General features: G+C 39.5%; 2 protein-coding genes across 6 annotated transcripts in view; one reads left to right on the top strand and one right to left on the bottom strand.

Annotated features, from left to right (window-relative positions):
- The first annotated feature begins 185 nt into the window (after positions 1 to 185).
- LOC129441188 (uncharacterized) lies at positions 186 to 12,908 on the top strand. 5 transcript variants are annotated; one of them, XM_055201025.2, is made up of 19 exons: positions 187 to 373; positions 500 to 552; positions 662 to 751; positions 1,029 to 1,153; positions 1,268 to 1,408; positions 1,540 to 1,608; positions 1,721 to 1,906; positions 2,030 to 2,126; positions 2,384 to 2,601; positions 2,739 to 2,892; positions 4,942 to 5,069; positions 5,166 to 5,283; positions 9,893 to 10,101; positions 10,218 to 10,332; positions 10,796 to 10,965; positions 11,049 to 11,146; positions 11,376 to 11,488; positions 12,130 to 12,175; positions 12,772 to 12,908. In XM_055201025.2, the coding sequence occupies exons 1-18, from the start codon at positions 351 to 353 to the stop codon at positions 12,162 to 12,164; spliced, it is 2,142 nt and encodes a 713-aa protein (XP_055057000.2). In that variant the 5' UTR covers positions 187 to 350; the 3' UTR covers positions 12,165 to 12,175; positions 12,772 to 12,908. The 5 variants fall into 5 exon arrangements, with proteins under 5 accessions (XP_055057001.2, XP_055057000.2, XP_055056999.2 ...); XM_055201024.2 differs by having other exon boundaries at positions 188 to 373; positions 2,033 to 2,126; positions 4,861 to 5,069; XM_055201022.2 differs by having other exon boundaries at positions 190 to 373; positions 4,861 to 5,069.
- Positions 12,909 to 16,567: 3,659 nt separating this feature from the next.
- arhgef15a (Rho guanine nucleotide exchange factor (GEF) 15) overlaps positions 16,568 to 22,804 on the bottom strand; it is a 59,314-nt gene continuing 53,077 nt past the window's right edge. Inside the window, exons 14-15 of the mRNA XM_055201021.2 lie at positions 17,144 to 17,248; positions 16,568 to 17,033 (exon numbers count right to left, since the gene is read on the bottom strand). Of these exons, the coding sequence (XP_055056996.2) occupies positions 16,888 to 17,033; positions 17,144 to 17,248 (251 nt within the window). The 3' untranslated portion in view covers positions 16,568 to 16,887. The remainder of the gene's footprint in view (positions 17,034 to 17,143; positions 17,249 to 22,804) is intronic.

Raw genomic sequence — 22,804 nt, forward strand, 5'->3', positions numbered from 1 at the left:
GCAGAACAGCTTTTTCCCATTTCGACGCGTTTTCACCGTGTTTTCGCCGATGTCACGCTGTACTCAAATGCTGCAGCTTTGTCTTTTGCCACTCAGTGGACGTAACCGCAGCCCCTCACCGACGGTGACGTCATGTGCATACCCTCTATTGCCGCGGCTTGGACCACGTGACGTGCAAATTGATTAACAATGCCAATCTGACAGGTGCGTTTCACCGTCAAAATAGATCGACACGTTTCAGTTTGTCTATTGAAAAACTTAAAGGAATTGTAGGAATAGAATTGATGTTGAAGAAACAGATTTTTTTTTTTATCAAAGAGCATCTTCGTTTGTAGATATTTTGTAGATTGATGCATTATGCGACTTTGTTATGGTAAGTATTGCATTTATCTTCAATTCTGAAAATGAAACCTTCTAATGAAAATATCACATTCACCAATTATCCAAATGTTTTACCCATTTTTGTTGATGCATCACATTTCTCTTTTGTGTTTTTCAGGTTTATTTTGTTTGGTTTGTGCCCTATCTCTGTGCCTGAATCCATACCTATTGGTAAACAGTCATTGTGAAAAGTTAACTTAAACTGGTTCAAAAAAGTTTTTTACTTACAAATGGTAACCAAATATTATGGTTATATGATGTGTATGACTTTGTTTGTCAGGTATGTTTAGGACAGAGTGTCACGATCGGCATTTCTGGCTGGCTGTCAGTGCAAATTTCCTTGGCCAGAAATTTAGGTTTGATGTTCAAGGTAATCAAAATGTGCAACTACATGTAGTATACAGCGGTGTGAAACATGAAATCTGGGATATTTATGTTAATCTGGGACTGTTTTAAAACTTTTTTTGATTACCCACACAAAACTTCAATTACATGACAACTCAACATCAAAATTCTAATACTAACATAGTTTAATGATTGACCAATGTATACATCAGAGCTTTGATTTTCCACATTACCTTAATATACCCTATGTCATGTAATTGGAATGTCTTTGAATTGAAATTGTGAATTGTGTCCACTCACAGGAGGCTCTGAGGTCCATAAAGTTTCTGGTCAGTGGGCAGCAGAGTGTGGCTATACTTTTGTTGTTGACCCCTGGGGTGACCTAGAGCTGCGTGTTTCCTACCTGGCTTGTTTGGTGGAGAATCAGGTACTGCCTGATGCACTGATGGAAGCTGGTCTATAACGTTATGCAAGAGTAGATTTTTAATTTTTGTCGGTTTTAAGATGTAACACACTTCAGTTGCTGTGTTTGTGGTTTCAGAGGGACTCTGAATTCCGGTTGCTGGTGTGGTTTGTAAATGAGGACTCTTATGGAGAGAAATCTTACCCATTACTGCTTGCCTGCCCTCTTCAGGTCCCATGGGTTGCTCAGGAGCACGTCTGTGAGGAGAACTACATGGAGGTTTTATAATTTTTATTATTGTGATAATTGAGTAAAGCAATGTGTGGGTCATATTCCACCCTACAATGAAAGGTATGCATAAAGAAAACAAGCCTCTTTCTCTGAGAAATGAAAAACCTTCTGTTTCCCAGGTCTCTGTGCTCAAAAAGCTGCCTCCTGATAATCATATTGCCTCGGCGTGGGTGACCCCAGTCTCTATGGTAAGAGTGTGTATGCATGCATTTAATGCAACTGAATTATTTAATTACACCACCTCCCCCATAGTCTCCCAACAAAACTGTAAATATTAATGCTTTCTGCTCATCTTGGGAGCAGAATGAAGCTTTGATGGAGTGGAGGGTGGTGTTCCGTATACCAGTGTTCGGTGAGGAGGGTGGCATGCGAGAGGAGACTGTGCCTGTCAAAATGGCCCACCTGTTGGGTTACCACATAAATACCACTGACACTCGCATCCTTTTGCGTTGTCCGTACGGATCCAAACTGGCTTACACGCTGCAGGTCAGGGAGGAAAAACTTAATGTGTGGCAAATAACTACACCAGTGATTCAATAATACGTGTGGGTGGTGTCAGTTGGACTTTAATCTATGAAAATGACATTAGGTTTTTGTCTGATATTGTAGCAGAATGAGTTTAGGGTGGAGGTGATCAGTGCCACAATCTTATACAAGCTCCAGTGGACCATGATGACTGTGGACATGTCTTTGGCCTGCACTATGAGTATGTTACTATGTGTTTCTTATCAGGTCTTTATGCGTCTGTATTTGATTTAAAGAGGAATTATGGTTAGATGTTGGTCCAATGCATATATGGTGTAGATCACTAAATGCAAGTATCTGAAAGAGGCTCATAAGGCTTCACACTATAGAAAAGGAGATGGAATGACATTTAATATACAATACATTCTGCACAGTAGTACATTTTGAAAATGTTATATTAGAACACTTAATTGAGTTTTTCTATTCCAATGTCATTAGATCAGGCCCGAATGGATGGTTCAGATGTCTTGTGGTCTCTCCCACATGAGCTTCCTGGACTGGTCCAGTCTCCATTCATAGAAAAGAGTCTTAGGTTAGAAGTAGGGGGACGCTACCTGTCTGAGTGTGTAGCCCACCAACGTGGTTATGTGATTCGTGAAAACAACAGAACTTGGGAGATCCGTATACCTTTTGGAGCTGAAGGAGGATTCATTAAGGTAACAGTAGCAATAATACTGTTGTTTTATCACTTTGTATGCATTATCATTGTGTGTGTGTGTGTGTGTGTGTGTTATTTTTTTAATGAATGAGTCATGTTTTTGCTGCTTTGTAACAAAATATTTTTCTCCATCAGAGTCATGTGATTGATGGACGCTACTCTCAGTCTTATTTTGTGGATGTGTTTTTGATGCGTGAATGGGAGGATGCATCATGGAGTCTTACTCGACAACGAATCTTTAGAGTACTTTCAATACATCACCTCCCCAGACCAATCACGCTTGTAAACCGTGAGAAACAATTCATATCATAGATGTCTTAATGTTTTTAATATATATTTTTTCAAATGTCTAAAACTTTGACAAACCAGTTTAATTCTTTCTGTGGGTTGCCCAGCAAAATTTAGCTGTCCTTTAAGGGACAGGTTTGGTGTTTTGCACTTGGGGCCCTGTTTTCGGATGGTTTGTGATGGGGTGGAGCGGTTTTGACTGGAATTTGGACGTGTGCTGCTGGCCCGAGAGTTTTCGCCTTCTGTGGTATCACCACCACCACCACCACCCCCACAATGGCTGTATAGGTGCACTGGAACAATCCTTCCTAAAATGCATTAAACTTTGATACAGCAGAGACCGAGTATTCTCGGGCCGGCATCATGTGTCCAAGTTTCAGTCAAGACCGTTCTATTTCATCATAAACAATCTGAAAAGAGGGCTTTAAGTGTAATATACCGAACTTGTCCTTTAAAGGGACAATGTGTAGTTAAGTATTTTATTAGTCAAAATCAATGTCTTTATTCATAAATATGTCCTCATAAGTGACAAGTTCGTTATTTTACACTTAAAGCCCTGTTTTCGGATTGTTTATGGTGAAGTGGAGCGGTTTTGACTGAAATTTGGACGTGTGATGCTGTCCCGAGAATTTTTGGGTGTTTGTTCTATCGCCTCCCACCTCTACGGTGGGTGTATAGGTGCACGGGATCAATCCTTCCTAGAATGCATTAAGCTTTCTTTTACAAAGACGTGAAACTCACCGAGTGGTCGGGGGTGTTCACTGGTGTGCTCACACAGAAATCGCTGCAGAAGATGCTTTCTGACAGGTTTTATCATAGTTTTTGTCCAACTCCATTGACTTGTATTAGATGAGCTGTGAGGTACGGTATTACTCCGCGACGGGAACATTACACAATTTACATTGAACGGGTAAGTCCAAGAAGGCTTCCATGTCGTTTCGCCATATTAAAAAATAGGGCTGAACGATACATCGAATTTTCATCGTCATGGCGATATGAACTCACGCGATGAGCACATCGCAACAGACAGCTTTGACGCGATGAATGAAGGGAAAGCGGTAAGCGCATGTAATAAACGTTTGACCTATCACGTTTAGTCTGAAGACATGGAGTGCGCGTTCATGCTATTAGGCCAATCAGGGGAACCCCCAACTCATCTACGCTCAGATTGATTTGTGAGGTGTCAGTTGCGACCCTGTGCCTGTTAGCAAAAACGATGGCGGAGGAAGGAGAGAAGAGTGAGGAAAATGTGTTGTCAGACGAAGACTTTGTGGTGAAAAGGAACAGCACTTAAGCTATATAATGGAATTATTCTGCATTTAGGAGAGATGACGCCGCAAACACAGGTACTGTGGAAGCGGTGATTCACATATTGCGTCTATTGCGCGCTCAAGTTCATTATTTCAAATCTAGGCGCGCAGTATGTGCACTCTGGAAACGCCGCGGTCGCATGCGGTGTGACGCGCTCGTGTTTTCCAGGCTTTTCAAAAACATTTAAACTTTTCAGAATGACACAAGCGCAGCCTGCAGGTCATGTGACAATAACCTACGTGTCTAGCGTTTTCCACGTGTTTTTAGGCGCGACATGTGAATGGCCCCTAAAACATGAAAAAATATTTATCGCAACTCACATCGTCATCGCAACATTAAACAATGTCACCGCACATCGCAACTTTTCCTCACATCGTGCAGCCCTATTAAAAAACTGTAATAGCAGAGAGGGACAAAAAGCACTACCGCACCGTACCAGCCTACCGCAACGCGCTTCCATTCAGAACACGTGAACCAGCTGAAACGGACAAGAAGATCATTGAGTATATAACGGCTACCATTTTTGCTTATCTAAATGCGAGTTGTGAGGCACTAGAGAACACTTTTTGTTTGAATGCAATATACAATTTTGCCACTATATGGGGGAAATCCAACTTATTGTCCCTTTAACTGGTGTTTCTGTTTTTCATCATTGAAGGGACTGAACCTTCACAGGGAGCATTTTCAATATCTCTGTGTTGTTTACCTCCTGATGTTTCTCTGGTGAATTTGAGCATAGCTGGTCAACCTTTGGTTTGGGAGGAAATGGACAAGACTGGAGTTCGTATTTCTCATAACCAACTGCCTAACAACTCGTATACATACCTGCTTCAAATCCCTTTTACACATCCACTAATCTCACAGAAGGTGATGGACACTTGTTCTCTTACTACAAATACATTTGCATCTATTAAAATGTTTTTTTATAATAATGATTTTCCCCCCTCCGCTCTGCCCATTTAGTATTTGGGAGACAGGTTTAGGAGATACACTTTATCAGTGGTCTTCTTGTTTATTCTGTTTCCCGAAGAAGAATTTTACAACCATTCTGCTACTGTTGAAGCTGAGCTCCAGGATGTAGGTAAGTTATGTACCCTCACATATTCATTTTGGGCAATTTCAGGATCTGTGAACATTTTTATCCAGTAGTTTTACATTTAACTTGTTCAATACTGCAAAGTATGAACTCAAAATGGTTAAGGTCAGGTTTGCAATGCTTACCAAGCCCACACATTTGTGCCTGTTGGGGTTAGTAGGTGTTGGCTCTTTACTTGAGTCCCTCAAGAAGAAAAATGCATAATTTCACTAAAACGCAGAGGGAATATATAAAAAATCTTTCCTTATACTTGCAAGTTTGTGGAATTTTTCTTTCACGGTAAGCAAGATTTCACATCTTACCTGACTTCTTCCAATGAAACGAAAGGTGCCAAATAGATGATCTCATCTAATTTGCATAGCCAGAAGATAAAATAGAATGATGTCATAATTTGGTGGCCGATATAATATAAGAGATGGGAAAGTGGCTTATTAGTGGGCTTGAGTGAATGATTAGGAAATAAACATGAGGGTGGTGGTTATGCTTTAGATCAGTGGTTCCCCAACTTGGAGGCGGGCCCCCCTTGGGGGATGCGAGATGGTGCCAGGGGCCCCAGTTTTATCAAATTTTATAAAACGAACATTAATTTACCTTAACTTTAAATGATTGCTTATCATTTTTTTCAAGAGTTAATGAATAAACATTTCAGTTCTTAATTATCAATGGTATATTTAATGCACACTAAATGCCATTTAGTTTTACTATTCAAACACCCTAACCCAGAGTTTCTCAAACTTTTCTGCAATTCCCCACTTTGCAGTTAGGGACGGGTCCCCAAAAGCCCCAACAAATTGGTAATCAAGTCATCATACTCGCTTTTCGGCCGACTTTTTAGTTGATTAGGCCCACTGTCTGTCTTGGTTTTCTCTGCTGAGGGCTATTTCATAAAACTCGCTTGGATAAGCGAGGATTAAAGTTTCAAACCTAACTTGAATTAACCTAACAAATTAGGCAACGCTAAAGCCATTTCAAAAAAGGTAAATGAAATTTATGCAATCCAACTAATTTGATCCAGCTTTCCCAAGTAAAGATAATTGTGCTGGCATGCTATTCTTGAGCAGCCCTAGAGGTTGAGCGTGGATCAAAAAGATCAAAGTTAAAGCGAGAGTGGTGATTTGTGATAAAAATGTATGAAGCATTTACTACTGACTGAAAATTATTTCTGCTGCAATAAACAAACTCATAAAATAGCTGGAAAGTCCTTATGGATTAAATCCTTTCATGCAGTAACTAAATTAATATATATTGTCTCATTTTAAAATGATCACATAAAAGCCTGAAGCAATGTCAGAAATAATAGCCTAGTGGTCAGTGCTCTCGGCGACCCGAGTTCAATCCCTGTTTCACGATACTCATGTGGCTCTCCTTTGCTTCTACTTTTCTGTATTCTTTATATACTGTACTATTCAAACATAACACAGATAAAAAAACAATATGCAAGTTATTAGAATGTCATGTACAAATTTTAAACCTATACAACCTATAAATATAGGTTATTGTTTTTATTATTTATAATATACTAAGTAACCTATATAATAAATGTTTAGAAGATGGATACATTTAACTTTAAATGTAACTTAAATTGAAAGGTTTTTTATTCGTGGGTAAATTTCAAAAGCAGCAACTTGAGTGAACAAAAAAGTAACCAATATGAAAATAAAACCAATATATTGTTCATAAGAAGTGTTGTTGATTTAAGCATTTAAGCATAATCATATGCTAGAAGTGTCTTATCTCATAATGTTAACTGCCAAAGAAGTTGACTGATAGTGAGGAGAGCACTGGCATCTACAGTATCATCTCCACAGCTTTACTCTAACAGATGAACTGTTGGCCTTGAAAGAAAAAATGGGGTCATTGAGAAAATGGTAGGTGGACAGCATTGGAATTCACGCCATCTACTGTAGTACAAGGAATGATTGTGTAAAATGATATGTTACACATTCTTGATCAATCATTATTACATGACATGTTACACAAAACATTTTTGATGGCAAATTATGTATGTCGTTCTTTCACCATATTTGATTAAACAGGAAACCAAAAAAAGATTCAAAGGTCACAAGTTTTGGTCCGAACTTCACACAACTGGATGTACATCATCCTTGGACCAAGCCTCACAAAAGTTACTAGAAGAATTTTTGATTTTCAGAAGCATTTTCCTGTTACAGCCCAAACGAAATATGCATTAAATCCGCCAAAACAGTACGTAAATCATATCTCAGCAATGCTTTCACGTATTGAAACCAAACTTTGTACATGTACTTGCAGGGACGGATTGGTAATCTGTGCATTCTAACACAATATGAACAGCCAACAGCAGGGGCACTTATATGATCACTTATACCGGTGGTTCTCGGCTCCGGTCCTCGGGGCCCGCTGCTCTGCGCATTTTGGATGTCTCTCATGTCTGACACACTCAGTTCGGTTCATGGAAACTACCCTAACGAGCTGATGATCTGAATCAGGTGTGTTAAATAAGGGAGACATCCAAAATGTGCAGAGCAGTGGGTCCCGAGGACTGGAGTTGAGAACCACTGACTTATATGATGCTACGTGTAAAAAAAAAAAACGAGGAAGAAGAGTCGGCCTACTAGCTACTTGCCGTGATTGGTCCACAGATTCTTCAAATTCGCAAGCCTGAATTTGCGAGCCTGAGCATCCACACAGCCTGCTCATGATAAGGGACAGACAGAGTTAACTTCACATCAGCAAGAGTAAGTGCCAGTAGTAGCAGGACACGTGACATTATAATATAATATACACGATATAAAAATAAATAAAACTTGCGTGAAAATTAACGTAATGCGCAACTATTGTTAGTTAGAGACGTGATGTGAGTGTGAGCGCACGGCTAGGGGTGAATGGCCAGATTATGGGCCTATTTGGGAGTAAGTCCAGGGCTGTTTTTAGCCCCAGTCCGTCCCTGTGTACTTGGGTTTGCAATGTGAGGTTTGAAAAACATAAACATAATTTTCCCAGCATTATTTACAGACAGGTGTCCACAGGCGGTTCTGTGTTGCCAGCAGAATAGGGGAGGGGCAGCCCTCTGTGTTGAGGCTATGTTAGTGGGGGAGGGGCAGCAGAGTGATAACCCTCTGAAGTACCAGTGCAATGATTTTTTTCCAGCTCTTCTAGAGTTAAACATTTGATTCTTACAGTTTTGGAATCCATTCAGTGATCTCCGGATATGGCGCTAGCACTTTTAGCATAGCTTAGCACAATCCATTGAATCTGATTGGACCATTGGCATTGCGCTAAAGAGTGACCAAAAAGTTTCAATATTTTTTCTATGTAAAACTTGACTCTTCTGTAGTTACATCGTTTACTAAGACAAAGAAAATTAAGTTGCGATTTTTCTAGGCAGATATGGCTAGGAACTATAGCCTACTCTCAAACTGACATAATAATCAGTGACTTTGCTGATGTGGCATGGCTGCAGCGGGTGTGGTGATGTTGCGCACTGCCCGAAAATAGTCCCATTGGTTACTTTCAATGGCAGGGGATATTTTCGGGCAGTGGGTAACATCACTACGCCTGCTGCAGCCATGTTACATCATTTTTTATAACTATCCTTATTTACAGTAAACATTTAATAGGCCTACCACAAACCATATTAAACTCATGTCTATGTTGTATTTTTATTGTAACAGAAATTATTACATTTAGAATATAAGTTGATTTTCTTTAATTGTTTAACTGTTAATGAAGTCAGCGGTAATATCATGGCATTCACAGTTCAGTGTTAGTGGAACTCTAGTTAAGCAACAACTGAGGCTTAGCCTGACAGTTAGCCTGCCCCAGACCAGGCTAGTTTCCAAAAATGAGTTTCCATAGTAACTAGGGTTCAACTAGTTTAAGTTTGTTTTATGAAACGAAATCCACCGGCAATAAGCCAGACTTGACAAAATAATCCTGGCTTATTTTGTAATCGAGTTTTATGAAACAGCCTTCAGGTGCAGAATCTCCAGTTTTCTTTTCCATGTCACAAACTTATCCATTTGTTAAATTTTATACCCACTCTTCCACCTACACCGGCTCTACACGTTAAAGTTTTTGTTCCCCTGAATTAACATTCCGATTTAATTCATTCTTGTAGGCTACGGTTCCGCATGACATTGTCTTCACAGTCTGATGTTGTTTTAAGTTAGGCTTATATTTAAATGTGGTGTTTTGAATGTATGATCATGACAAAATGTCCTACCGTTTGTCATGACCCACTTGTAATGTTCCCATTCCCCACAAGTGGGGCCCACTCCACACTTTGAGAAACGCTGCCCTAACCATATTGTATTTTGCATATTGTATGCTTCTCTCACTGTGCAGCATCAAGCAAGGCTATATATGCTTTCTTGTTCAGTTACCTCTTTTAAAGGCACATGGCTGCACACCAAGCAAGTTTTTTGGTGTTTGTAGGGACCAGTTGTCGTCAAAGTAGCCTGGATGCAAGTCATAAGAAACTTTAGGATACAGCCTTACATAGTTGGTAGGGCGTGCAGTTTAAAAAAAGAGCCTAAATTAGGACAGGAGTGGGATTTGGCACCATTTGATTATGTTCTTTGTGTACCGCAATTACCTCTTGTCTCTGTCACAGTTCTGCCCAAGTTGGAGGGAGAGTGTACAAAGCGGGGTGTGCGTTTTCTGGCTTACTATGGTAATATAGACTCCTCTGAGTGGAGTTTGTCCATAGGAGGAATGAAACTTGACTGGGAGCTGGTGGAGCTGGGGGGATTTTCTCTGGATGCCCACGAGCGCTACCTCAGCTTGGAGGTGCCACTGTATGCCCCAGGCATGGCCTATGAGGTACAGAAATCTTGGTCTTGTACACTTGTATCACATGTAATGATGTTAAAACTAAAAGGTCAATGCAATGCCCATCATAACTAGTTTTAGGTTACTACTTTCTTTCTTCTTCTAAGGGCTTGGGTCTAAAAGGTCTGTTAGTGAGAGTGCTTGTGAGTTTAGTTCACTTGGACACAGCAGAGGAACAGACTCATGTGCAGCGCTGTGTGTTCCCGGTGAGAGAATTATTAGGTAAATTGCACAGACTTGCATTTTTTTTATTAAAGGGGTCATATTATGGGAAACATTTTCATCTTATAAAATGTTGTTCCATTTAAAAAGAACAAATTCCTCAAAGAATACAAAATGCAATATGAAGCCAAAGCACTATATGACAGTTCAATGAGCATTTTTCCTCTTGGAGATTTGGGGAGTATCCCTACCATGCCATTAGCCTCTTTCACACAGTAATTTTGGTAAATTACCATGAATTTACCAGAATTAATTTTCCAGTTGTGACGTAAGATCATTCACACATCAGTACCAAAATACCTGAACGCATCCAGTGATCACTCTCCAATATATGCAAGACTGATATGGTCTATTGGAAATGTATAACACACTCTCCAATATTAATCCCAGTCTTAAATGACCCCTTTTGAATTGTGTATATAACCGCCTAATTGAGGCTTTATTTTTTTATCTCTCTCTGCAGTATGTCTGCCTGATGGAAGAATGGTAGTTATGGTGGACACAACTGGTGTTTCTCCTCCAGTAAATCCTAATCACACAGCCCTTTTGGACCCTGCCTGTAGACCTCTGGAAACCGATCACTCCAGAGCCATTTTCAGCTTCATAATAGACACTTGTGGCACTGTTGCAATGGTACATTTTTTAAATATTCACAGAAAATGTGATGTTTCTTGTCTAACAGAGCTTTATAATTTAAACACTTCTGTTTCCCTTAGTATGATGGTGATCAGATAATTTACAGGAATGAGGTGAGAAACATGCCCCCTTTTCCTTCACACCTGAGACCACTTAGCCAACCTCAACCACACTACAGGTAAACAAGTCCTTCTTGTATAAACTATTATTCAAACTTGAGAGATGAATACAAATACATATGGATAACTAATTTGTTTTACACTTTAATAATTGAGGAAATAAACCTGTCAGTTAAAAAAATAAACCTTTTACATATTGAAGTTTAAACATCTTTATAGTTTGAGAGAAAATGTTTTTTGAGTGACATTAAATATTTACAGTCAATCTTCTCTTTTTCTGTGGTTCAGAGTTCCACTTGCCTGTGTCCACCCAGTAAATGGAAATCGTACACTTACAATCTATCTACCATCCCATTCTTCCACACAACAGCCTTCATACATAAGGCATCTTGAAGAACGAGGTGAGCAACATAACAAACATGCCAAATCTTTTTCATGAAATCATGACACTGCACCGCCATGTTTGCAAAAGCAAGACCTGTCAGATACCGCGCATTCGCAATGTCACTTCACCAGAGGATTCTTTATTGTTTTGCTCTCTTTACTGGAAAGCAGGACTAGAGTGACCATGTTGACCCTTGTGAACTCCTCCATTCATGTCAACAGCAGTGACTGAGCTTATTAATAGTAGATATCTTTGAATATGCACATAAAATGCTAATTTTATTATCTGAACAACTTAATGATAGCATCTTAGTGAAGAAGACTGTGGCTGTGACGCTGTAGTTAATCACAAGAATACCCAGTACATGCTCTATAGAGTGTTCTCAGTGCTTGAAGTGTGATTCTTTCACTTTGAGTCATTTCCAGATTTTAAACTGTAATTCTGAAATGGGTTATTATATTTATTAAATTATTATTGTTACATTGTAAATGTTCAAAACTTGCACTTGCATAGAACTGCTATTGTTAAAAATATAATGCAAATTCTTGTGATGCCTTCATTGTGCTAATTTCATCTAGAGGAGTTGAGTTTCAGGTTAAATGAAATGGACTTATTTAATCTGTACACAAGATTAAGCATGTATTGATTTCCTTACAGGTGAAAAAAGGGATTCCCTGCCAGTTGGAGGATGACACCATTAAAGGTAAAGGCGTGTGTCTAAATTTATACATATACGTGTGTGCGCGTGTCTAAATTAAATATGAATAGCTTTGGATGCAAAAGATATTGACTGAATGCTCTCAGCGCACCTCATGTTTACCAAATACTTGCACTTCAGATCCGAAATGGCCTCTGGCCATTCAGAATTTCTGCTTTGTTGGCAGAATCAGTTAAATAACACTTTTTTTTCTTAAGTACACGTAAGAGGGATTGAAAGAACGATGGCACGCAAATGCCACTGTGCAAGAATTTTTAACCCGGTGAAAGGAGGTTTACCGAATAATTATAGATTTTTTCCGCGAAAAATAGTTGTGTAATTTTCAATTACTGATTAATAATCTCTTTATTACAATTAAATTGAAATAACTCAACCTAAACAATGTGAACCTGATAAAAAAGCTCATTTACAAGAAAACATGTCAGATGCACTACACACGCACATGCGCGCACACGTATATAAATACGGTATGCATGTGTATTTGTTAAGCCTTTGCCATATGTTGTGATTTGATAAAGGCATATCTAAGATTTATTTGCAGTTATTTCATTTCTAATTATCTCTTTATTGGATTAATTTAGCAATCAAAACCTGACCGTACTACTGCTATGGAGCTAAAGGTGGAACCTTACAGCCCAATGGAAGGGGCTTGTCCTGCTAAGTCATCTTATGCTGTGATGACACTACAGATGTTCAATAAAAGTTTTGTTTAAAATGATTAATGCCTCCTGCTCCTGGACATTTGCCTATTTTCAGACTTGAGGTTTATAGAGCTTATTCAGTTTTCTAAATGGCTTGTTATACCAGTAAAAGGATACCGTATTTTTCAGACTATAAGCTGCGTTTTTTTTTTCATAACTTTGCTGGTGCTGCGTCTTATAGTCAGGTGCGCCTTGTAAGTCATTATGAATAAATTTGGACATTTATGAGGCAAGAGACATCATTACCGTCTACAGCCGCTACACTGAAAAAATGATTATGGCCCCAAATAAATGAAGCAGCATTCAATTTAGGTAGTTTAAACTATTTCATTTAAGTTTTTGATTTTAAATAATTTATATTAATAGATTTTATGCGAATTACATGTTTGAAAACCAAGTCATGTCAATTAATTAAATTCGGTTTAAAAAAATTATGTTGGTTCTTTGCGCATATGTGCAAATGCACATTTTCCCTGACGCTAAAAGGAGTTTCCAGTCAGTTTTACGGTGGAACTGAAGACGTTTATTTAAGCCCCCGGAGTTTTGCTCAGTTGGTCTATTTGCACAGTAAGTAATATTTCATTAAGTTATATTTCATGTAATACAACATTTATTACAGTAAATATTTTTATAAACTTAAAATATGGCATTTATAAAAGCACCTCCAGGCATCGGCTGTTCCTGCTAAACTATTGCAAAATGGTTAAGTGATAAAACTAGTTGTTCAGATAAAAAGAGCTTGAAAAAGGCTTTTAAATTAGACAAATATCATGTTTATGGGTTCAAGAATAACAAAATACTGTCCATTTGAAACTCGAAAATCATCACTTTATTTTGTCCCATGTTTTCCATTAAAATTCAAAAAAGTGTGTGACCGAATCATGAAAATTATAAAGTTTTTTTCCTATAACTTTTTTATTTTTAAGATATTGACCTGAATCTTTCAGGATAAGCAGTTTGCCATATCCTCTACATATTCTTCTTCTGAAAAGTCAAATATATATAAAAACAAACCACTTATTACACCAAATAACACTCAAATAAACCCAAGATTGGCTCCAAGATCTCATTTGTTTTTAACCAAAGGGTTTCGTATCTAAACTCCTTTACAAGTTTTAGATTAAAAACAAAAATATTCATTTCATAACTATTTTATTGTTTTACATTTACATTACATTTCGCACACATTCTAATATATACAGACATCTACTACATGGCTATACGACTGCTTCACATTCTTTGTCCATTCAAGCAGATTTTGGGGGTGGTAAAACTCCTGTGGTCGTCGTTCAAATTTATACAAATTTTGCTCACTTGTAGTTTAGCAATTAAACTAAATGTCTTTTACAATTTTTAAGAATGTCTTTACTGAACTTCAGCAAAAACAACAACGATTTTACAAACAACAGACTTTGGCGAGCTCGCACAGCCAGTAGTTAAACATGAAGGGTGGTGACTGAAAACGAGAAGGTACCTCTTCTCCTGGTGATAAAAATAAAAACTCAGAAATTTTGCCGTCAACAAACCAACAGAAGCATTATTTTCCACAACACCGCACACCAACTGAGGAAATCTTGAGTTTCGTTGAGCGGAACCAAAAAGTCAGCCGCGACAGCGGAGTTAACAACATGCCTACAGACAGTCCTTAGGGAATCTGCCGGCTTCTAATGTGGTTAAACATGAGAGATAAATATAGATATAAATTGTTTTGGACGGGTAATATTTTATCTTCTTAATTCTTGTTATCTTATTATTTGTTCTAAAGCAGTTTGTTTTAGCGGTGGTTAAGGTAACTTGAGTTGTGAGTTGTCAGCTGATCACCAAAATGTTGAGGTGTAAATTCGCAGTTTATATCAGTTCATGTCTCAGAATATATGTTTTGTATGTAATTCAGCAGCTATAATACAATAACATTGTTGGAATTTTTTTTATTTTATTTTTTTATCGCAAATGTGCTGAATCTGGTGATGTAATTACAACCGCTGGTAATCGAGAAAAGTAGGGGGAGGCCGGGTAAGAGTTAGTTCCTGCCAGCTCTTTATAGATTGAACTAATAATCAAATCTTGAATATTTACAGAAAAGTGATGTGATTCAATATCGGTTGAGAGGCCATCGTCAGAGCTCTATGTATCTATTTTGGTTAGGAGATCCCTGGTGAAGGAATACATGGTGAGTTTTTGGATCATATATATACAGTGAGGAAAATAAGTATTTGAACACCCTGCCACTTTGCAAGTTCTCCCACTTAGAGGGGTCTAAAATTGTCATCGCAGGTGCACGTCCACTGTAAAAGACATAATCCAAAAAAAACAAAAAACAAATCACAATGTGTGATCCTTTTTAAACCATCCATTTGTATGAAACAGCTGCAAACAAGTACCTGAACACCTGAAAAAGTCAATGTTAATATTTGGTACAGTAGCCTTTGTTTGCAATTAGAGGTCAAATGTTTCCTGCAGTTTTTCATCGGGTTTGCACACACTGCAAGGGGGATTTCGGCCCACTCCTCCACACAGATTTTCTTTAGATCAGTCAGATCTCTGGCCAGTCACTGAGAATCATGGAGTTTGAGCTCCCTCAAAAGATTCTTGATTGGGTTTAGGTCTGGAGACTGACTAGGCCACGCCACAACCTTGATATGCTTCTTACAGAGCCACTCCTTGGTTATCCTGGCTGTGTGCTTCGGGTCATTGTCATGTTGGAAGACCCAGCCTCGACCCATCTTCAATGCTCTAACTGAGGGAAGGTTGTTCCCCAAAATATCGCAATACATGGCCCCGGTCATCCTCTCCTTAATACAGTGCAGTCGCCCTGTCCCATGTGCAGAAAAACACCCCCAAAGCACCCCCATGCTTCAAAGTAGGGATGGTGTTCTTGGGATGGTACTCTTTCATCCACACATTTAGTGGAATTATGACCAAAATGTTCTATTCTGGTCTCATCTGACCCATGACTTTATCCCATGGCTCTTCTGGATCATCCAAATGGTCATTGGCAAACTTAAGACGGGCCTGGACATATGCTGGTTTAAGGGGAACCTTCCGTGCCATGCATGATTTCCAACCATGATGTCTTAGTGTATTACCAACAGTAACCTTGGAAACGGTGGCCCCAATTCTTATCAGGTCATTGACCAGCTACTCATGTGTAGTTCTGGGCTGATTTCTCACCTTTTTTAGGATCATTGAGACTCCACAAGGTGAGATCTTGCATGGAGCCCCAGTCTGAGGGAGATTGACAGTCATGTTTAACTTGTTCCATTTTCTAATGATTGCTCCAACAGTGGACCTTTTTTTACCAAGCTGCTTGGTCTTTATGCAGCTAACCACCTCAAACAGGTGCATCTAATTTAGGATAATAAATGGAGTGGAGGTGGACATTTTTAAAGGCAGACTAACAGGTCTTTGAGGGTCAGAATTCTAGCTGATAGACAGGTGTTCAAATACTTATTTGCAGCTGCATCATACAAACAAACAGTCAAAAAATCACACATTGTGATTTCTGGATTTTTTTAGGTTATGTATCTCACAGTGGACGTGGACATGCACCCACGATGACAATTCCAGAACCCCTCTATGATTTCAAAGTGGGAGAACTTGCAAAATAGCAGTGCGCTCAAACACTTGAATAAGTTATAAAAGATATATATACTTGTATATATTTATATAAGAGGAAAATAATGCGGCTTATACTCTGGTGCGGCTTATAGTCCGGAAAATACGGTAATCTAAATGCTATTGTTGGTGTCAAGTGATATTGGGGAAAAATGGAGAGCAAATAAGAATTCATGTGTTTTGTTGGTCTGTTGCATAAGTTGGAGGCAACTGGTAATTTAAAAATATAAGCATTTCAGTATGTCTCGCTCTTACAGTTTGTTTCAATAGGAAATATGTGCAAGGAAAAAACCCACAAATATTTATTTGCATACATCAACCATCTGGCTTTTAGTTCAATGGCCATCTTGGAGCCTTAAGATAAGTTAGTGAGGGTCATCTTTATGTATTTTGGTTGATAGCTTGTGCTATTTGGTACTGTTCTCTGATGTTGCGCCGTCTCTGGTGATCTGTGGTTACTTCTGAAACGTTATCTGCTGGAAACCAGCCCTTCTGTCTGTCTGAAAGACGCATTCCTTCATACCAACCTTAAGCAACAGCGTAAAAAAACAAGCATTAGGTAAACAAACTGGAAAGTGCTAATGTACTTAAATATTAAACAAATCTATGAATGTTAATGTTGTTTTACTGTGACTACCTTCATTTGTTTTGCGCAGTATGTTGATGACATCAGATTGCTCCAAGCTGAGCTCATCCATTTGTTTTGCCACATACTGACTGATGCACTGAACCTGAGGACAGTCTGATTCACACACACACAAAAGCATAAAGCAGTATATTAAGATTAGAAATTTGTGCAAATTGACTTAGTTATTGAATGGGATAATTCTGCCTTCTGGTTAAAGGAATGGTCTACTCATTTTCAATGTTGAACTGTGTTGTTGCCTTGGCTGGGAATTGTTGATGCGTCCCTCTGTCATCTGTGTGCGTGCGCGTGGGCGCTGGGGCGCGCTGCGACGCTTCGATAGCATTTAGCTTAGCCCCATTCATTCGGTGGTACCATTTGGAGATAAAGTTAGAAGTGACCAAACACATCAACGTTTTTCCTATTTAAGACGAGGAGTTATACGAGCAAGTTTGGCGGTACAAAACAAAACGCAGCGCTTTTCTTGGCGGATTTAAAAGAGGATCTACATTTTATGGCGTAATAGCACTTTTGGGAGTACTTCGACTCGGCGCAGTAACACCCTCCCTCTCCCATTATGAGAGTGAGAAGGGGAGCGGACTTTTCAGGCGAGTCGAAGTACTCCTAAAAGTGCTATTACGCCATAAAATATAGTTCCTCTTTTAAATCTGCTTAGAAAAGCGCTACGTTTTATGTTTTATTTTGTACCACCAAACTTGCTCATGTAACTACTCGTCTTAAATAGGAAAAACGTTGATGTGTTTGGTCACTTCTAACTTTATCTCTAAATGGTACCATTGAATGAATGGGGCTAAGCTAAATGCCACCGAAGCGCCGCAGCGCGCTCCAGCGCCCACGTGCACGCACACAGATGACAGAGGGACGCATCAACAACTCTCAGCTAAGGCAACAACACACTTCAATATTGAAAATGAGTAGACTATTCCTTCAACCTCATCCCATTTCAAACCCTAGTGTTTTTCAAATGAACACACAGAGAATTATTAAAATATATGGTGACCAGTGACAGATTTTGAATACTGAACATAATATATGTAACAGACTAGATTGGATGTCCTGTTAAAGCGGAGATTTCACAATATTTATTTTACATCTTAAAGTCTTTGCTTTCCCCAGAGCGCATATATTAAGTTTTAGTTCAAAAATACCCCACAGATAATTTATTATAGCATGTTAAAATTGCCACTTTGTAGGTGTGAGCAAGAATATGCTGTTTTAGGGGCTGATCACACCAAACGCGTTTATGGCAGTTGCAGGGAATTTTTTAAAATTATATGCTTACTGCCCATAGAATATGCGTGCTGAGCGCGTTGCGGTTTTTGCCGCCAGCCGCTTCACACGCTTTGGAAGGAGCACTGAGAACGGAAAAGCGCCCAACGTCGGGCCTTGCGTTGTGGTGACGGAGGTTTTTGTTTGAATCAACCAGACTCTACTGTCTTCTGCGTGTTTGTGCACCTCTCACCCTCAAACAAGGTCAGAGCAAGCCTCCTCTTTTTAAAGTTTCTGCTAATATGACAGTTAACAACAAAAAAGTGCTCACGCTTCAATATTTGATTGACAAGACAGCTTGACTCGGTGGTTGCCTAGCAATATAAAAAGCTGCGTCGCACTTAAAAAAACTGTGCGTCGCGCCTTGTGTTTCCAAGCGTTTAAAACATGTTTGGTGTGATTGGCCTCTTAGGTCTCCCTTTAATGAAAATGAGTTGATGAAATGCAAACACTGATCACCATAATGGAGGTTTGTTAAAAAATCTCTCGCTCTCTCTCTCGCCTTTACTCTGGGGTGGAGTGGGACCAAAAAAATCTACTGGGAAATTTCGTATACCACCTGCCCTCCGTGGTAAAAAAAGGTCTTGTATTTGTAGTAAAACTAAGGTAATACTGTCACGATATGTTTTAACACAAAAGAGAACCCAAATGCAGACACGACGAAAAGTAAATAATAAACTGAAGGTTTATTACCACAAACACAAAAACCCACGTGGGGGTAAAACAGATGATAAATACACACGGTGATAAAACACGAAACACGGGAACAAAACACTGGAACAAAATAAACACTGATTCAGGTACAGAGAGCAGGAACACGGGGAACATGAATAACTCTGAATATAGACGAACGAATGAGCACACGACAGAGAACGAAAGGGCATTATATAGACACCACACCAATGGGGAACAGGTGAACATAATTAATTACGTAAGACACGAGTACATAAGGGAGTCGGGTAAAAGTGACACTGGGAACACGTGACACACATACATGATGTGAAAACACGTGTCCCCACACAAAACACAATGCTGCCATGACCTTGGCCTCAGAAATCAGACCTGAATCTTACACCAAGGTCTGGCAAGGCCATGACAGCGACAAGACACTGGGAACACGTGGAAGCCACACACACAATATGACTCCACATGTCCCCACACAAAACATAGTACTGTCATGGTCTTGCCAGATGTACTCAGACCTGAATCTAGCACAAAAGATCTGGCAAGCCCATGACAAATACAAATCGTAATCAATCTACAAAAAAAAAAAACATTTTCATAATAATAAAATCATCAAATCATGGATAATTTTCCTAAATGAGTAACTATACAAAATGATACCTGTTTGAAAGACGGAAATGTGCACCTGTCAATCAGCTATTACATAACAGAGCGAGACCAGAGATGAACGTGCTCATAAATGGGAGTAATATGGAATACTTTCTTTACATCTTTGAAAAACTGTAAGAATTTTTCCTTTAAATTAGGGATGCACCGAATCCAGATTTTTTTTTAGGTTCGGCCGAATCCAACGTTTAAGATTCGGCCGAATACCGAATCCTACTCGCATCCTTATTCCATTAACTCAGTAAAACACATTAATGAAGTAAACAACGTCCACAGCAGTGTATTTTTCATTTTATTTAATTTTAACTGTACATTATGCCAGGATGACAAGTTGGAAAAACTATTTTGACAATTACCATAAGCCTATGCATAATGAAAGCGATGCGTTGCGACACGCTCGTTTTTCCAATAAGCAAGCAGCTCCGCGCTGAAAACTATATTTAACTTTGAGTGAGAAGCTCCGCTCGTCAATGTCAGTTTTCACACGGCCGTCCAATTACAGTGGAGGAGGGGCAGGACATTACCACAGCAACCAACCGGCTCACAGCTGAAGCATCACAGCTACCAAGCGCTCGGCTGAAAAACAGCTGGCATTTGGCGTCCTCAAGGCGTTTTCAGCCGTGTTTAAAAGTTTTGGTGTGTCCAGCCCCTAAGGCTCACCGAAAGAAAAAGCACCCGATGTGTGTAATCAACGGTCGCGTGACGTCAAACAGCGTAGCGCAAGCCTAGGGTTCGGTTCGGTGGGAAAAAAAATCTAGGATTCGGCCGAACCCGAACCCCGTCAAAAAGCCCAGTATTTGGCCGAATCCGAATCCTGGATTCGGTGCATCCCTACTTTAAATATCATTTTTGTCATATAAAGTTTTGAGAGATAATAATGTTTTTTTCCACTGCTATTGCTTATTTAGTTTAACGTGTTTGGCGCATTTATTTCAGTTATTTTGCTGTTTTTCCGGTAATAATAATACAATTTACATGCCAATCCTACTTCCCTGTCTTTTTTTTCATTTCATTATGCTGTTATATGTAATATGAAAATCACATAGTAGGAAATATATAATGTGATACTGCAAAGTTACCCTTCTTATTTTTATTTATTATATAGCCATATGGAGACACACATTTGCAAATGTGCTGATTTGATCCATTCATGTACTGACCACCAAGCTAGAGGTTTTAAACATCCTTAATCCACACTTACTATCAAATAGTCTATCTGCTTGATGGATCAATCCGACCGCATATGTACTCCAATAAACAGGCATTCGGCGGCGCTGCTTTTTACATCAAAGGCTGACAGGCTATGCCATTTGGGGATCGCCGTTCAATGATCCCCCTATATTTTTAAAAATCCTAAACATGGTTGGACCTGTCGAACAGGTTGAGCACTTTTATGTTGAGCAAAGAGGCTGCACAGTGTCCTGACGGCCACTCCGCCACTGCCGTTACTCTCTTTACGGAATGGTTTCAGATCCATGCCGGATGACGGAGTTATGTTGGAAGATGTTTTGGTTGCTGTAGCTGAAAAGGTAGGTCATGAAAGTATTTCATCTGCTTCTCGAAGGAATAAAGCTTTAGTGGTTTTTTTGAAACAACGGCATTTCGTCAATAAACTGATTCAAACTGGCATTGTTATTAAAGGCGAGTTGGTGCAAGTCACGCCGTTTCATAACATGTCTAGTAAAATTGTGATTTGAAATGTACCGCCGTTTATCTCTGATGAATTGTTAGAGCGCGAGTTAAGGCACTTTGGAAAGATCGCAAGTCTGTTTCTTCCAGATCGTACACTAAATGTATTGTTTTGTGTGAAGCATGGAGGTTCGTATGTGGTTTACGCAACTACTGGAATTTGAGGTGCTTTGAGTGCTGTGATATAAAGAGCAATGCAACGAAAACACTGTGGTGATAGAGGTTGAGGCTCCCTCTGTTTCTATACATGTGAGGCAGGAGGAGATAGCTGGGCCCTCTGAGGTAATGTTACGTTTACACCAGCCACGGTAGAGGTGGCAAAAACGCGCTATTCGCACGTAGTGGGACGCTTGAACATTTGAGTTCACTCGCTTCATTCACACGTGAAATTCTAGTAATTCGAGAAATTCACACGGAAATTCACGTCATGGGAGGGGCTTCTGCGACTACTATGGTACTCACTGTAATGACCTATGTGAAATGTACAATAGTATAGTGAGTGCTATATATGAGGCCAGTAGACTTCTACACACTCACCCCAGAAAGGCTAAGAATACCAAGCCTTGTTGGACAAAGTATGTAGCTGCCCATCAAGAAGTCGCTAAGACAGCTCATAGAGCCTGGGTTATAGCTGGTAGACCTAGACGGGCCAGAATTGGACCATAAGAAACTTACAAATGCTAGATATAAATATGCAGTGTGCTTTGTTGGGAAGCATGAGCAAGTCTTAAGAGCTCATTCTATGGCTGAAAACTTGCTTTGTAACAATGTCACTGAGTTCTGAAAAGAGGTTAAAGCTACAAATAAGGCCAAAGCAGTAATGCCATGCCACATTGTAGTGGTATCTGGTGGAGACAATATAGCAGAGCAGTGGAGGCAGCACTATGCCGCTCTGTTTAACTGTATTAAATGTGAGCCTTATTGTGTGGGCAAGTTAAATGAGGAAGTGAGTAATTTTACTCCCAGTGAGGTTGATCATGTTATTGAGCAACTAGCTGATAACAAAGCATGTGGCAAGGATAACATCACTGCGAAGCACCTTAAGTTAGCCAGCCCCAGGGTAGCAGCTCTACTTTCCATCTGCCTCACAGGGCTGATGACACATGGTATACTGCCAGACCCCATGTTGACAATCACATTAGTGTCGGTCATTAAGGATAAGGCAGGTAAAATAGGGAGTTTGGACAACTATAGACCCATTGCCTTAGCCAGCATTCTTTCAAAGGTGTTGTATACGGACTACCGGCACATCCGGGAACTTGACTGTAAATTTCGTAACCGCCCCTTTTCGGGGGATAAAAAAGCAGCGCCTCCATTGGCTTCCATTCAAAATAGCGGAACAAA

This window comes from Misgurnus anguillicaudatus, chromosome 22 (genome assembly GCF_027580225.2).
Source record: "Misgurnus anguillicaudatus chromosome 22, ASM2758022v2, whole genome shotgun sequence".
Lineage (NCBI taxonomy): Eukaryota > Metazoa > Chordata > Actinopteri > Cypriniformes > Cobitidae > Misgurnus > Misgurnus anguillicaudatus.